At 48.4% G+C, this 17,340-nt stretch overlaps 1 protein-coding gene across 3 annotated transcripts in view; it reads left to right on the top strand.

Moving 5' to 3' along the window:
- LOC119953395 (puff II/9-2 protein-like) overlaps nt 1–16,367 on the top strand; it is a 44,627-nt gene extending 28,260 nt beyond the window's left edge. For all 3 annotated transcript variants that reach the window (XM_038777627.1, XM_038777629.1, XM_038777628.1), the window contains exons 2-5: nt 3,482–3,578; nt 6,202–6,313; nt 12,629–12,730; nt 16,116–16,367. In XM_038777627.1, the coding sequence (XP_038633555.1) occupies nt 3,482–3,578; nt 6,202–6,313; nt 12,629–12,728 (309 nt within the window). In that variant the 3' untranslated portion in view covers nt 12,729–12,730; nt 16,116–16,367. The remainder of the gene's footprint in view (nt 1–3,481; nt 3,579–6,201; nt 6,314–12,628; nt 12,731–16,115) is intronic.
- Nucleotides 16,368–17,340: the final 973 nt, after the last annotated feature.

Genomic DNA, 17,340 nt, shown 5'->3' with positions numbered 1-17,340 from the left:
AGCAAACTCCACACGGACAGTGACCCAGAGCTGGGATCGAACCTGGGACCTCGGATCCGTGAGGCAGCAGTGCTAACCCACTGCGCCACCGTGCTGCCCCATGTTCCAGGGTTTTGACCCAGCAACAGTGATGGAACCTTGCTCGTGATGGTGACCAACCAACCTCTTAATCATTTTAAATACCTTGTTTAGATCACCCGTCAACCTTAGAAACATGCGGGATGGAACATAAGTTTTCACAATTTGTCCTCATGAGGGCTGTGTGAGGTGTAATGGTGCCAACTCTGATTGATATGCTCCTGGATGGTCCCTGCCCCCACACGCACCATTGGGCACTCGCCAATGGCCAACATCGCAGATGGATACCATTGGAAAGTAATCAGACCTGATTGGATGATTCTTGACTGTTGCTCAAACAGCATCCTCTCCCATGTCCTAATACTTTTATAATCAGGACACAAAAGTGTTCAAAGAACATTTAGTTAGGGCAGTATGTGGCACATTGGTTAGCACTGCTGCCTCACAGCGCTGAGGATCTGGATTCGAGTCCCGGCCCTGGGTCACTGTCGTGTGGAGTTTGCACATTCTCCCCGTGTTTGCATGGGTATTGTCTTGTTATGCTCTTGGCGTAGCATAAGCTGCTTCTTTGATGTGCACTCTGACAAAAGAAGGATCAGACGTGGAGATAACTTCAACACGTTTATTAAACTATTAACAATTCTCCTACTCGGATTCGCCACTACTGTTAATCCTTCTATAGCTACTCAGACTGACAAACCAGTCTGCTACAATCCATGTGGTGGGTGTGATATTGAATCAACCCTGTGTCTGTACTCACTGAGTGTCTCCACTGGAAAGAGGAAGATCGTGTGTGCTGTGTCCTTTATATATGGGTTGGTGTAATGCCCCCCTGTGGTAGTGTCACCTCTGTGTGTATCGTGAATGCCCATTGGTCGTGTCCTATTTTACTGACCTATTGGTTGAGCGTCTGTGTGTCATGTCTCTGGTGCTCCCTCTAGTGTCTAGCTTGTCTACATGTATTTACATTAACCCCTTGTGTATTTACAGTGATACATATCACCACAGGTATCACCCCCCACAACCCAAAGATGTGCAGGATAGGTGGATTGGTCACGCTAAATTGCCCCTTAATTGAAAAACAAAAATAATTGGGTACTCTAAATTTATTTTTTAAAAAAGAACATTTAGTTTTGAAATTCCATTTTGTTTGTAATTCCTCTACAATGTATCTTCCTGGATATTGCTCACAGCAGTGTCCCAGAGATTCTGACTTCTCTCTCTGTGTACCCGAAAAGGCGCCGGAATGTGGCGACTCGGGGATTTTCACAATAACTCCATTGCAGTGTTAATTTAAACGTACTTGTGACAATAAAGATTATTATTATCATATAATTCCTGAAGATTGTAGGGCAGTCCTGGATCGTTGGAAACATTTGGGCTCGGGCACTCTTCTCTTGAAAAGAGAAGGCTGGGGGGGGGTTTGATCTAATAGACGTCTGTAGAGTTATAAAGGCATTAGATGGATTAGCATAGAGAAGGTGTTTCCACTTGTGGGTGAGACCAGAACTAGGGGCCACAAATATAAGAGTCACTAATAAATATAATCGGGAACTCCGGAGAAACTTCTTTACCCAGAGATTGATGAGAATGCGGAACTCGCTGCCACAGCGAGTGGTTGAGGTGACTAATATAGACGCATTTACGAGGAAGCTGGACAAACAGGGGGGGAGAAAGGAATAGAAGGATATGGTGATAGGATGATGTGATAGGATGAAATGAAGAAAGTGGGAGAGGAGGCTCGTCAGTTGGGTCGAATGGCCTGTGTCCGTGCTGTAGACTTGATGTACTTCTATGTACAAACAAACCTGCGAAATAGGAGCAGACGTAGGCCATTCAGCCCCTCGAGGCTGCTCTGCTATTCAATAAGATCATGACTCATCTGCATGTTTTGAATTCCACATTCCAATCTCCCAATAACCTTTGATTCCTTTGCCTAACGAGAACGTGTCTATCTCCACCTTAAGCCTCCAGCGCCATCTGAGGTAGAGGGTCCCTCATCCCTGTCCTAAAAGGGCGATCCCTAATTTTAAAACAGTTCCCCCTATTTCTGGACTCGCCCAGAAGAGGAAACATCCTTTCACTGTCCACCTTGTCTAGACCGTTCAGGATCTCAGTTTCTTCACTCCAACCATCCCACACTCTTCTAAACTCCAGTGGGAAGAAGCCCGGTCTATCCAATCTTTCCTCGTACAACCCGCTCAGTCCAGGTATCAATCTAGCAAACTATTATGGTAAACACAGTGAAGAAGCAGAACAATGCTATAATTTATGTTGAATTGCATTTCCTTCTCCATCTTACACCCAGACACAACAGGGGTGGCACGGTTGCACGGTGGTTTGCACTGTCGCAGCACAGTGGTTAGCACTGTTGCTTCACAGTGCCAGGGACCAGGGTTCAACTCCCGGCCAGGTTCCCCCCATGTCTGCGGTTTCAACCCACAAGTCCCAAAAGACGGGCTGTTAGGTGAATTGGACATTCTGAATTCTCCCTCTGTGTACCCGAACAGGCGCCGGAATGTAGCGACTAGGGGCTTTTCACAGTAACTTCACTGCAGTGTTAATGTAAGCCTACTTGTGACACTAATAAAGATTATTATTATATGATTCTTCTTATTTTAGTTCCATACCATGGTGCCATTCATTAAAGAAAAGAAGCTCAAACTACAAGCTCTAAAAACACAAGTCTGGCTGATACATCTGTTAAGGTTGCAGTCTAACAACAGTTTCCGTTTATGGTGATAACAATTTAACCACAATGTGACAGAATGCTGCATAAAGCAAAAAAATAATTCCTCCTTCTCAGCCCCCAGAGGGGCCCAGGTCAAACTAGTTTCTATCTCAGAAACATGGATTGCTTGCAAAGTTCGACCAGCTCATTTTTTTTGTCAGGGTCTAGATGAGTGTTCAGCATTTCCAGAATCCAGCTAGTCAGGGCCTGTGCCCAGCGGCGAGCTCTCTCCCCAGCGGCAAGCTCTCTCCCCAGCGGCAAGCTCTCTCCCCAGCGGCAAGCTCTCTCCCCAGTGGCAAGCTCTCTTCCCAGCGGCTAGCTCTCTCCCCTCTGAGTCAGGAGGTAGAGGGTCAAAATCCCACTGCAGAGACCAGTGCACAAAATTTAGGTTGCCCCCCCCCCCCTGCAGTACAGAGGGAGTACTGCACTGTCAGACGCGCTGTGTGTCCAAAAGCAATGTTAAATCAAGGCCGATCTGCTCTCTCAGGCGGAGGTAAATAATCTCACGGCACTATCTGAAGAAGAGCAGGGTAGAAGACGAAGCTTTACCCTGTACCAATTCCATATATCCTGCATCTAACGCTAACAATGTGTGTCAAAATGAGACAGCGTTAAATCTCTCGCCTTAATTCACACAAAAAAAATCCGTGACATTTGTATGTTTTGTTCCAGGCCCTCAAAACTGAGAGTATTCTGAAGTTGGAGAAGCTAGTGAATCAGCTCGAAATTCTCAACCGCAACCTCAGCATTAAACAAGAACAACTGGAAGGTTAGAGTCCTTCAAAATGTCAGAATTGTGTTGGTGACGGGAGCGGGGTGGGTGGGATTCTGCCTGGGGTCATTCGCTGGGGAGTGGTCAGGAAATTTACAATCTTTGTGACACAGGTTTACAGGAATAATGAAGTCTCCTGTTGCAGCATGAGCTCCCCACTCCCTCCCCGCGCCTCCTCGTTGCTACATAGCCACCTCGTCCACTGGAACGATACATGCTCAGTGATGTCAGCAGTCACTCAGTGGATAGAACTCTCTGAGGAAGGAAGTCATGGGATTCAAGTCTCATGCCAAAGGTCTGAGCCGATATTCCTGGCTGACACTCCCTCTGCAGTGCCATTGGAAGTACTGCAGTATTGGAAGTGCTATTTTCTGAAAAATACATTAGAGTGATGTCCTGGCTGCTCTTAGGTCAACGTAAAGGATGTCATGACACTATCCTGAACACAAACCCGAGAGCTGTGTCTGGTGTCCCAGCCAATATCATCAATTACACAGATTGTTTGTCTCATTTCTGTTAGCGCGCAAACACGGCTACACTTTCAATAACATTTCAATGGCTGTAAAGTGATTTGGGAGATGCTGAGGTCAATGATGCTACAAAAATGTTTGTTATTTTAATCTTCTGTTTGGCGAAGTTTTGAAAGTTCCTTCTTCAATTTGGCTTTCAAAACATAAGAAATGCCTGAGTCCGCGGATCTCCACACAAAAGACTTTCCAACCCTAGGCAGTTATAATTTATATAGGGTGACGTTAGGTGACATCTTGGCTACTTTTATCCCTGAGCACCATGCTCCGATATATCAAGTTTCTATTTCAGTCTTGTGGCTTGCACAAGAATTGGAATTTGAATGGATGGAGGTTTGTTCCACTTTTATTGTTGTCAGCAACTAAAACAACATTTAACTTTTTAAGTGTAGGAAATAGAAGACTTTATACACTATGACCATCAGACACTCCCAGGACAGGTACAGCACGGGGTTAGATACAGAGTAAAGCTCCCTCTACACTGTCCCCATCAAACACTCCCAGGACAGGTACAGCACGGGGTTAGATACAGAGTAAAGCTCCCTCTACACTGTCCCCATCAAACACTTCCAGGCCAGGTACAGCACAGGGTTAGATACAGAGTAAAGCTCCCTCTACACTGTCCCCATCAAACACTCCCAGGGCAGGCACAGTACGGGGTTAGATACAGAGTAAAGCTCCCACTACACTGCCCCCATCAAACACTCCCAGAACAGGTACAGCACAGGGTTAGATACAGAGTAAAGCTCCCTCTACACTGTCCCCATCAAACACTCCCAGGGCAGGTACAGCACAGGGTTAGATACAGAGTAAAGCTCCCTCTACACTGTCCCCATCAAACACTCCCAGGCCAGGTACAGCACAAAGTTCGTTACAAAGTAAGGCTCCCTCCACACTGTTCCCATCAAACACTCCCAGGACAGGTACAGCACGGGGTTAGAAACAGAGTAAAGATCCTTCTACACTGTCCTCATCAAACACTCCCAGGACAGGTACAGCACAGGGTTAGATACAAAGTAGTGCTACCTCCACACTGTCTCCATCAAACACTCCCAGGACAGGCAGAGTACAGGGTTAGATACAGAGTAAAGCTCCCACTACACTGCCCCCATCCAACGCTCCCAGGACAGGTGCAGCATGGGGTTAGATACAGAGTAAAGCTCCCTCTACACTGTCCCCATCAAACACTCCCAGGACAGGTACAGCACGGGGTTAGACACAGAGTAAAGCTCCCTCTACACTGTCCCCATCAAACACTTCCAGGCCAGGTACAGCACAGGGTTAGATACAGAGTAAAGCTCCCTCTACACTGTCCCCATCAAACACTCCCAGAGCAGGCACAGTACGGGGTTAGATACAGAGTAAAGCTCCCACTACACTGCCCCCATCAAACACTCCCAGAACAGGTACAGCACAGGGTTAGATACAGAGTAAAGCTCCCTCTGCACTGTCCCCATCAAACACTCCCAGGGCAGGTACAGCACAGGGTTAGATACAGAGTAAAGCTCCCTCTACACTGTCCCCATCAAACACTCCCAGGCCAGGTACAGCACGGGGTTAGATACGGAGTAAACCTCCCTCTACACTGTCCCCATCAACACTCCCAGGACAGGTAAAGCACGGGGTTAGAAACAGAGTAAACCTCCCTCTACACTGTCCCCATCAAACACTCCCAGGGCAGGTACAGCACGGGGTTAGAAAGGTTGAGTAACCTCCCTCTACACTGCCCCCATCAACCACAACCAGGGTGGGTTCAGCATGGCTTTAGATAGAGAGTAAAGCTCCTTCTACATTGTCCTGTAAAAATGCTTCAACCCCCTCAATGTAAAGCGTGCTTCCCAATGCACCAGTCCAGAATTGTCCCATGCTGATAAGTACACTGAGAGAACGTGTCAATTTCAGACCTGTTGTATCTTATGTGACCAAAGCTACGAAAATCTGAGATGAAACAGACAAACTAATTTCACATAGCACCTTTAGAGTCGACTCGTTACCTAATTTGGATCTGATTCCCTGTCCAAGTATGAAAGATAGCAGTTTCTTGATTTGTCTTTCTTTTTATCATTTTGAATGAGAACTTTTATTTTCATTAGCTGAAGTACTGAAGTGGGAGGAACAAACGAATCAGTGCAAAAGAAGCCTAACCATAGTGAATGATCAGCTAAATACGGCAAAGCAAGATTTAAAATCGTGTGAACGGGACAGGTGAGTAACAAAAACATAGACCTACATTTATATAGCACCTTTAATGCAGTAAACCATTCCCGGGACTTTCATAGGAACATCATCAAATATAATTTAGCACTGAGCCTTGAATGTAGCTATTAGGACAGCTTCGTCAAATGTTTGGTCAAAGCGGCCAGTTTTAAGAAGTCTTAAGGGAAGAGAAAGAGTTTTTTGAAAATTCAAGGGCAGCACGGTGGTGCAGTGGTTAGCACTGCAGCTTCACGGCGCTGAGGTCCCAGGTTCGATCCCGGCTCTGGGTCACTGTCCGTGTGGAGTTTGCGCATTCTCCCCCTGTTTGCGTGGGTTTCGCCCCACTACCCAACGATGTGCAGTTAGGTGGATTGAACACGCTAAATTGGCCCTTAATTGGAAAAAATGAATTGGGTACTCTAAATTTTAAAAAAATAAATAAAATTTAATTTAATAATTCATATACGGGCTATGGGCATTGCTGGATTGGCCAGCATTTATTGCCCATCCCTGTGTCCTTGGGAGAAGATGGTGGTGAGCTGCCTTCTTGAACCGCTGCAGTCCGTGACGTGTAGGTACACCCACAGTGCTGTTAGGGAGGGAATTCCAGGATTTTGACCCAACAACAGTGAAGGAAACGGTAATATATTTCAAAGTCATGATGGTGAGTGACTTGGAGGGGAACCTCCAAGTGGTGGTGTTCCTGGATATCTGCTGCTCTTGTCCTTCTAGACAGCAGTGGTCATGGGTTTGGATGATGCTATCTAAGGAACCTTGGTGAGGTTCTGCAGTGTATCTTGTAGATCTTTGTTTTTCAAACTTTTTTCCTGGGACCCACTTTTGCCTATCAGCCGACCTTTGGGACCCAAGTCGACCAACTTTTGCGACACATGCGGCTGACCTTCGCGACCCACAATGGCTGGCCTTCATGACATATGACACATTCGCTTACCTTTAATGCGAAAGGGGAGCCTGCTTGGTCCTCATGATCTCATTTGAATCAGGTTCAAAGGAAGACAGGACAATGCATAAATCAGGCGCAGACTTGAGCCATCTTTGTGCCATCTTCATCCTTATGAAAACGGAAAATCCAACCTCGCACATGTCGGTCGCCGTGAAGGGCAATAGCAACAAAATGCTTGTTTTACTCAGCACTGGGTATTCTTGGGCTATGCTGCTCCAAAATGCTGACAACCGCATGTGCTTTCAGCATGTTTTCAATGTGGTATCACAGGTCAGCTGCAGCAGAGTAGTCTTTTAATTTGGAGTCAGCTGTAGGTTAATAACTGGTCTCAACCTCAAACAGAATGTTTCACCCACAAATTCTCTTTCAAAATCTGAAACTTCTCCTCTCATTTGTCAGTGCTTTGGTGCATATAACATACATAGGCTTTTCATCCTTAATTGCATTGGCACAATTGACAAAACCATACCTCAAGAAATCATCCTTATACTGTTTTCTTCTCGAGTTAAGTTTCTACTTTGTTGGCTGTTAACCAGAGGCCCTGGAACTCTGTACAGAGCTGACACTAGCTCTGCTCTGTCTTGCCTCGGATTCTCTTGAGCAGCTCTCTCCAGCGGGTTCTGTTGTGAGATCCTGTCCAATAGGTAAACTGCCTTTTTGAGTCTCTGGTCGACTCCTACTTATAGGAAAACCAGTCATCTTCACAGCTCACTTGCCTTGCTTGCCAGCAGCTGGAAAATGGAAGCAACACTGCCCCGTGACTTGATGGTAAAAGCCCATACCTGGAGGGCGCTTGATGTCAAGTGTGCATGCAGGGTGCGTGACCTTCTCACTGCCGCTGCTTCTGGCGGGAAGACTTCATACAGTCTCATTTATTTCCACTTAAAAGGCAGCAGCGGCAGCCATTCATGATGTAAAAGTTGGTACCGGCTGATGGACGCTTCTCCTTGCGATCAGGACCACCTCGGAAATGGCACAACCGATCGTTCTGTGACCCTTCAGACACCCGCCTGCGACCCACCCGCGGGACACGACCTGCACTTTGAAAAACACTGTCGTAGTTGGTACACACGGTTGCCAATGTTTGTCAGTGGTGGAGAGTTTGAATGTTTGTGAAAGGGGTAGCAATGAAGCGGATTGTTTTGCCTTGGATAGTGTTGAGCCTCTTGAGTCTTGTTGGAGCTGCACTCATCCAGGCAAGTAGAGAGTAATCTATCACACTCCTGACTTGCACCTTGTAGATGGTGGACAGGATTAGGGAGTCAGGAGCTGAATTACTCTTTGCAGAATCCCCACCCGCTGACCTGCTTTTATAGTATTTATCTGGCTGGCCCAGTTCAGTTTCAGGTCAATGGTGAGCCCCAGGATGTTGATAGTGGGGGATTCAGTGATGGTAATGCCATTAATGTCAAGGGGCGATGGTTAGAACTTCTTTTGTTGATGATGGCCATTGTCTGGCACTTGTGTGTCGCAAATAGCACAGGCAGCACGGTAGCATTGTGGATAGCACAATGGCTTCACAGCTCCAGGGTCCCAGGTTCGATTCTGGTTTGGGTCACTGTCTGTGCGGAGTCTGCACATCCTCCCCGTGTGTGCGTGGGTTTCCTCCGGGTGCTCCGGTTTCCTCCCACAGTCCAAAGATGTGCAGGTTAGGTGGATTGGCTATGATAAATTGCCCGTAGTATCCAAAATTGCCCTTAGTGTTGGGTGGGGTTACTGGGTTATTGGGATAGGGGGTTGACCTTGGGTAGGGTGCTCTTTCCAAGAGCTGGTGCAGACTCGATGGGCCGAATGGCCTCCTTCTTCTGCACTGTAAATTCTATGAAAAAAAAAATTCAAATGTAACTTGCCACTTGTCAGTCCAAACCTGGATATTGTCCAGGTCTTGCTGCATTTGGAAATGAACTGCTTCATTATCTGAGGAGTCGTGAATGGCACTGAATATTGTGCAATCATCAGCGAACATCCCCACTTCTGACCTTATCATGGGAGTCAATCATTGATGAAGCAGCTGAAGGTGGTTAGGCCTAGGACACTACCCTGAGGAACTCCTGCAGTGATGACCTGGTGCTGAGGTGATTGATCTGCAACCACCACAACCTTTGTGCCAGATATGACTCCACCCAGCGGAGATTTTACCCCCTGATTCCCATTGACTCCAGTTCTTCAAGGTCACCTTGATGCTGCCTTGATGTCAAGAGCACTCACTCTCACCTCACCTCTGGCATTCAGCTCTTGTGTCCATGTTTGAATCAAGGCTGTAATGAGGTCAGGTGCTGAGTGACCCTAGCAGAACCCAAACTGAGTGTCCGTGAGTTATTGCTGAGTAAGTGCCGCTTGACAGCACTGTTGATGATCCCTTCCATCACTTTGCTGATGATCAAGAGTGGACTGATGGGGCGATAATTGTCGGGTCAGATTTGTCCTGTTTATGTGTACACAACAACAAGACGGAGGGCATTTGTAGTGTGAAGATGTTTTTTTTTGGCTCCACAAGGACGATATGTGAATGGGTTTAGAAAGGAAATTCCAGAGCTCAGGGATGCTATGTGCTTTTTTACTAAACTTTGATAGCCGATGAATTAAACTTGACTTTTATAAGTGACAGACCTTATTCAGCATAAGTGAGGGGATATGTTACAATATATAAACAGCTGCTTACAATGCATAAGCAAAAGCTATATTAACCTATGCCTTGTGTAATAGTCAAGTGACAAGTGTCCTGGCCTGAACCCCAGGCTTGTCCCCTGAGTGTCTTCTGAAGTCTTCTTCCCAGATGTCTATTCCGACCTCCATTTTCATAATCACACACCCTGAATTTCACTAGGCTAATCATTAACTTGCAGCCATCACCTCAACGCACAATTCCAGATACGGCGGGTGGGATTCTGTGATCCTGAGGCTAAGTGTTGACGCCGTTGGAAACGCCGTCGCGTTACTCCACGGCGCCAACACGGCCTCAGGATCAGCAAATCCACAGGAGCGGACCACGCCGCTCCAACTGCTGATCCTGGCATGAACTGGACGCCGTGGGGTCCGTGCATGCGCAGTGGCTCCCTTCAACACACCGGCCCCGACGCAACATGGCGCAGGGCTACAGGGGCCGGCGCGGAAGAAAGGAGGCCCCCAGCAAGAGGCCGGACCGCCGATCGGTGGGCCCCGATCGTGGGCCAGGCCACATCGGAGCCCCCCCCCCCCCACACACACACACAGTCCGCCCCCGGACCCTTCAATGCCGAGGTCCCACCGGCTGAGAGCAGGTGTGAACAACGCCGGCGGGACTCGGGTTTTTTACGACAGCCCATCCCCGGCTGAGAATCGGCGGCCCCCGACCTGCACCGCCCCAACCACGCCGGTGGCAGTGTCGCCGATTCTCCTCTCTGCAGAGAATCGCATCCTGGCGTCAGGGCGTCAGGGCGCGATTTGCGCGGTCGCGGGATTCTCCGGCCTGGCCTGGGGCTGATACAATCCCGCCCGGCATGTTCACGAGCGCGTGATATTTCTCAGGTTTCAGTCTAATAATCCTCAACATTTCTTGTTTTGGGCAGCATGGTGGCGCAGTGGTTAGCAATGCTGCCTCACGTCGCCGAGGTCCCAGGTTTGATCCCGGCTCTGGGTCGCTGACCATGTGGAGTTTGCACATTCTCCCCGTGTTTGCGTGGGTTTCGCCCCCACAACCCAAAGATGTGCAGGGTAGGTGGATTAGCCACGGTAAATTGCCCCTTAATTGGAAAAAATGAATTGGGTACTCTAAATTCATATAAAAAAACATCACTTGTTTTTCTCTGGCTGCGCAGTTGTTATCAGTGCAGGGAATGCAAAGAGATATCTTTCACACTGGAGACATGCACTGTGTTTTTGATGGTTCAATAATTCAAACTAGAAGACACTCCTTCATCCTGTCTCGAACAAGGCCATCAGTCCTCCCTTATCCCTTATCACATTCCTATTCAGCTTTGGCATTCCCTTGGGAACAAAGCTGTCTCTGCTTGCTGCACTGATCTTCTATTTTTGTTTAATTTATTAGGCATATTATCCACTCCCTCTATTTTAAGAGTCCTATTTCTCATGCTACCCTTCTTTCTTAATGTTAACTGTACTTGCGAGAATTAACTGTCCCTCAGGTTAATAAAAATATAAAAACAAAACATATGCATGCAACGTTCTTTTTTTTATAAATTTAGATTACCCAATTCATTTTTTCCAATTAAGGGGCAATTTAGCGTGGCCAATCCACCTACCCTGCACATCTTTGGGTTGTGGGGGTGAAACCCACGCAAACACGGGGAGAATGTGCAAACTCCATACGGACAGTGACCCAGAGCCGGGATCGAACCTGGGACCTCGGCACCTTGAGGCAGCTGTGCTAACCACTGCGCCGCCGTGCTGTCCCTGCGTGCGACGTTCTTGAGATTACATGGCAGCTGCATTGTAACAGAAACTTTTTCAATTTCCGCATTTCTCCTGATAAACAATAAATAAATATTCTGGCAGACACTCAAACGCCCCGACAAAGTCCTGACAGTGCGGCTGCCAGTGAACGAGGAAGGAGAATCGGGAATGTGGCGTGAGTTGGAGGGGGTGTCGGGATCTTGGAGGCCGGAGGGCTGGAGGAGGTTACAAAGTCAGAGCGATTTGAAAACAAGGGTGAGAAGGTTAAAACCAAGGCATCGGTGGGACAGCAGCCAGTGTAGGTCAGTGAACACGGAGGGCAAGGGATGAACCGGAGTCAGGGTAAGTTAGGACACGGGCAGCAGAGTTTGGATGAGCTTAAGATTAAGGTGGGTGGAAGGGGGTGGAACATTGGAATAGTCGGCAGGACTGCATAGTCTCAAAGATGGAAGAGGAAAAGGGAATTTTGATTTAAATCCTTTACAGACGGGTTGCGATCGAGCAGGATGGACAGATTATCTGATTGTAACAGCAAATTTAAGAGAAAGACCGAGAGACAGCTAACATTTCCTGAAAGATGCAGGCGTAACTTCAAAAAGAGAATTGGATAAATATTTGAAGGGAAAATATTTACAGCTCTGTATGAAAAGAGCAGGGGAGTTGGACTAACTGAGCTAGCACACACATTATGGGCTGAATGGCCTCCCTCTGTGCTATTTTATCCCAGAGAACAATTAGACAATCATGAGGTATTTCTCTGTGCTGCCTCTGATTGTATAAATCCCGATGGTCATGTATTTTACTAACATATATATATATACTCCAGGTCACAGTCACATCCATCCAAGAGACAAGGTTTCCTCTAATCTCACTTGAGGTTCTTTTGCATTGCATCTTCTTCAGAAACTGCATCAGATAAGCTGCTCACACTTTGCCAAACTTTTCTAAAATAATTTCCTTTCTTACAGAGATGCATGTCGAGCCCAGCTTAACCATACAAATACAGTCCAGCCGCATATCGTCTTGATTGCTCTCCTTGTCACGTTTCTCAAATTATTGTACAGTTAGAGGTAAGTGCTCTCGCCAGTTGTCCATTCAAATAAGTTTTTTTAAAATATGTTTATTAAGCCATTTTATGAATAAACATGAAACAAAACCACAACCAGAATGAAAAGGATGACCGACAGACAACAAACAGGGGAACACAGCATAACTCAATAAATAGCCAACAACCGTGTCCGCCCTCCCTACCATACCCTCCCACCCACTCTGCCTCCACTTTTTCTAGTTAACACCCCCACACCCCCTCGCATTCTCTCACCCCCTGGATTCCCGGGTCTTCCGACACTCCAAACACTGACAATTCTGGACTCGGGACCACCTTCACACTCGGACTAACCTCCGACACCACGTCAGCGAACCCCCGCCAAAATCCCTGCAACTTTGGGCAGGCCCAAAACATGTGAACATGGATCGCACTCCCTTATCCTCCACTTCCTCAAAGAACCTGCTCATTCTGGCCACTGCTATTTGCGCCCTGTGGACTACCTTAAATTGAATGAGACTCAGCCTAGCACACGAGGAGGACCCATTCACCCTCCTCAGAGTTTCCTCCCCGAACCCAGCCTCCAGCTCAACCCCCCCCCCCCCCCAAGGTCCTCCTCCCACTTTAGATTAACACCTATCGGGGCTCCCTCCCAGTCCATCGATTCCTTATATATCTCTGACACCCTGCCCTCGCCAACCCTTGATCTCGAAAGCACCCTGTCCTGCAAACCCGGGAGCGGCAGATCAGGAAAGGACGGCACCTGCTTTCTCATGTAGTTCCGCACCTGTATCGGCACCCATTTCCACTGGGCAACTCACACTCCTCCACCAGCCCTTCCCAACTCGGGAAGCTGCCCTCCACGAACAAATCTCCAAACCTCACAATCCCTGCCCGCCGCCAACCCAGAAAACCCGGTCCAAATCCTCCGGAGCGAACCTGTGATTCCCACAGATCGGGGCCCAAACCGAGGCTCCCTCAAGTGCTGTAGCCACTCTCCCCACACCCTCAGGGCTGCCACTACCACCGGGCTTGTGGAGTACCTAGCTGGCGAGAACGGCAGAGGAGCTGTCAACAGCGCTCCCAAACTAGTACCCTTACAAACCGACCCCTCCCCCACTACCTACATTAATACCATGGCTATATTTGCCACCCAATAATAATTCATTAATTTTGGCAGGGCCAAACCACCCCCCCCCCCCCCCCCCCCTCCCACCCACCCACCCCATAATCCCCGCCGCCGCCCTTGCTCCAACAACGCCTTCTTTACCCGAGGGGTCTTTCCCGCCACACAATCCCGATATTAACATGTCTGTAACCCTTGTCTATCAAACATCTATAAATCTCAGTTTTGACATTTCAATTAACATCCCACCCTACCCCTCCCCTTGATAGTTTTTGGGTGGCGAGAGTTTCAGATTTGCACTTTGTCTAAAGAGGTACTTCCTGACATCACTCCTGAATTACCTGGGGCGGGATTCTCCGACCCCCCGCCGGGTCGGAAAATCGCCGGGAGGCGGCGTGAATCCCGCCCCCGCCGGCCGCCGAATTCTCCGGTACCGGAGATTCGGCAGGGGCGGGAATCGCACCGCGCCGGTCGGCGGACCCCGGCGATTCTCCGACCCCCCGCCCGAAGTCCCGCTGCTGTAATGCCAGTCCCGCCGGCGTGAACTCATGCCACCTACCTTACCGGCGGGACCAGGTGGCGCGAGCGGGCTCCGGGGTCCTGAGGGGGGTGCGGGGCGATCTGGCCCCGGGGGGGGGGGGGTGCCCCCACGATGGCCTGGCCCGTGATTGGGGCCCACCGATCGGCCGGCAGGCCTGTGCCGTGGGGGCACTCTTTTCCCTCCGCGTCGGCCATAGCCTCCGCGATGGCCGAACGCGCAAGAAACCCCCACCCCCCCCGGCTGCTGACGTCATCCCCGCGCATGCGCGATCTTCCGCCAGCCGGTGAAGTCCCTTCGGCCCCAGCTGGCGTGCCGCCAAAGGCCTACCACGCCAGCCGGAGGGTCGGCCACCACTCCGGCGCAGGCCTAGCCCCTGCGGCCCGACGCCGGAGTGGTTCCCGCCACTCCATCCCGCCGGGACCCCCCGCCCTGCCGGGTTGGGGAGAATCCCGCCCCTGGCTTGAATTTTAAGATTTTGCCCCTTGTCCTGGACTCCCATACACCTCTCCCCCCCCCCCCCCCCCCCCCCGTCCCGCTTTTTTTTTTCTACATCTATCTTACCAACTCCTTTAATTGTTTAAAGACCTCAATTTAATCACCCTTTAATCTACTGTACTCGGAAGAATACAAGGCAATACACATATATATAATCAAAGCTAAATGCTGCAAATCTGAAATAAAGACAGAAAATGCTGGGTAAACTCAGCAGGTCTGGCAGCATCTGTGGAGAGAGAAACAGAGTGAACGTTTCAGAGCTTCTTCAAGCTTGTGTAACCTGTCCTCGTAATTTAACCCTTTTAGGCACAGATTACTTTTGCAAGGCTTGTATCATTCTGACCACACATGCCCAGTGAAACAATGAAGAGTGAGTCTCTTTCATAATGTTTTTGTCATGTGTAGATTAGATGGGTTTGGTGGGTATCTGTAAAGGTACCTTGAGTCACCAAACACAGGTAGATTATTGGCCATCCCCTATTTCCAATGTTGTAACATAGATATTAGGAGCAGAAGTAGGCAATTCAGCCCCTCGAGCCTGCTCCGCCATTCAATCAGATCCTGGCTGATCACTTCCGGGTCTAAAATCCACCTCCCTACCTATTCCACACATCCCTTTAACCCATTTTAAAATCAGAAATATATCTATCCCCTTCTTGAAACCAATTAATGATTCAGACTCCACCGCACTATGGGGCAGCGAGTCCCACAAATGTACCTGCCTCTCCGAGAAGTAGTTCCTCCTCATCTCATTTTCAAATCACATTTGGAAGCTGTTCTACTTGTTCAGTATATCCTATGATGGGAGGTCCTGCGGTGTAGTGGTAGTGCCCCTACCTCTAGGCAAGTCGTTCCAGGTTCAAGTCCTCACCAAGACTTGCTGGCCATGGAAGGAGAGTGCATGCACTGATTCAATGGGCTGACAATCAGCCTGTGTATCTTTCCACCATTTCCCAAAGGGAAAAAGAGTGTGTGAAGTTGCGCAAAGAAATATATCCTATTTTACTTTCAAAGGTCCAGCATATTCTGCCATTATGGAATGCACTGATTGAAAAGATGCGGAAAGAGATTTGACCACAATACTGTCAGTAAATTTGACAAATATTTAAAAGGATAAAGAAGATGCTGGGGAACGGGGATGCGCAGGGGGCTAATTGGCTATCTTTTTCTCAGAGCAGGAACAGACATTATGGGACAAAGGCCTCCTGGTGTATGATTCTATGACTTAAAACCTTTGTTTTATTTTAGGATTGGAACAGGGATCGGATTGCAAGACCAAGAAAAAAACACTTTGCACTGTTGCCAACTTTCTGAGACAAATCTCCCCAAAAGTCTATTTTTTAATGCCTCCTGAGGTGAATACAGAATAAGACTCTGCCCCGAATCGTTTTCATTTAAAAAGCAGCTGATTTCTATAATTGCCAAACAAATGTTGTGTAAAGAGGATAGCAGTTGACAATGCAAGGTACAGACTGGTACACGTATAAATCCATCAAATCCATATGGCATTGGGCTCTTGTGTGTTCACACAATAACACAGTGTCTCTCTATACCCAGCTCCCTCACACTATAACCCAGTGTCTCTCTATACCCTACTCCCTCACACTATAACCCAGTGTCTCTCTATACCCAACCCTCACACTATAACCCAGTGTCTCTCTATACCCAGCTCCCTCACACTATAACCCAGTGTCTCCCTATACCCAGCTCCCTCACACTATAACCCAGTGTCTCTCTATACCCACCTCTCTCACACTATAACCCAGTGTCTCTCTATACCCTACTCCCTCACACTATAACCCAGTGTCTCTCTATACCCTACTCCCTCACACTATAACCCAGTGTCTCTCTATACCCAGCTCCCTCACACTATAACCCAGTGTCTCCCTATACCCAGCTCCCTCACACAATAACCCAGTGTCTCCCTATACCCAGCTCCCTCACACTATAACCCAGTGTCTCCCTATACCCAGCTCCCTCACACTATAACCCAGTGTCTCTCTATACCCTACTCCCTCAGACTATAACCCAGTGTCTCTCTATACCCTACTCCCTCACACTATAACCCAGTGTCTCTCTATACCCAGCTCCCTCACACTATAACCCAGTGTCTCCCTATACCCAACCCTCACACTATAACCCAGTGCCTCTCTATACCCAGCTCCCTCACACTATAACCCAGTGTCTCTCTATACCCACCTCTCTCACACTATAACCCAGTGTCTCTCTATACCCAGCTCCCTCACACTATAACCCAGTGTCTCTCTATACCCATCTCTCTCACACTATAACCCAGTGTCTCTCTATACCTGACCCTCACACTATAACCCAGTGTCTCTCTATACCCGACCCTCACACTATAACCCAGTGTCTCTCTATACCCTACTCCCTCACACTATAACCCAGTGTCTCTCTATACCCTACTCCCTCACACTATAACCCAGTGTCTCCCTATACCCAACCCTCACACTAA

This window comes from Scyliorhinus canicula, chromosome 18, assembly GCF_902713615.1.
Source record: "Scyliorhinus canicula chromosome 18, sScyCan1.1, whole genome shotgun sequence".
Lineage (NCBI taxonomy): Eukaryota > Metazoa > Chordata > Chondrichthyes > Carcharhiniformes > Scyliorhinidae > Scyliorhinus > Scyliorhinus canicula.
The sequence above is the reverse complement of the archived record's forward strand: the minus strand, read 5'-3'. Positions and strand labels throughout refer to the sequence as shown.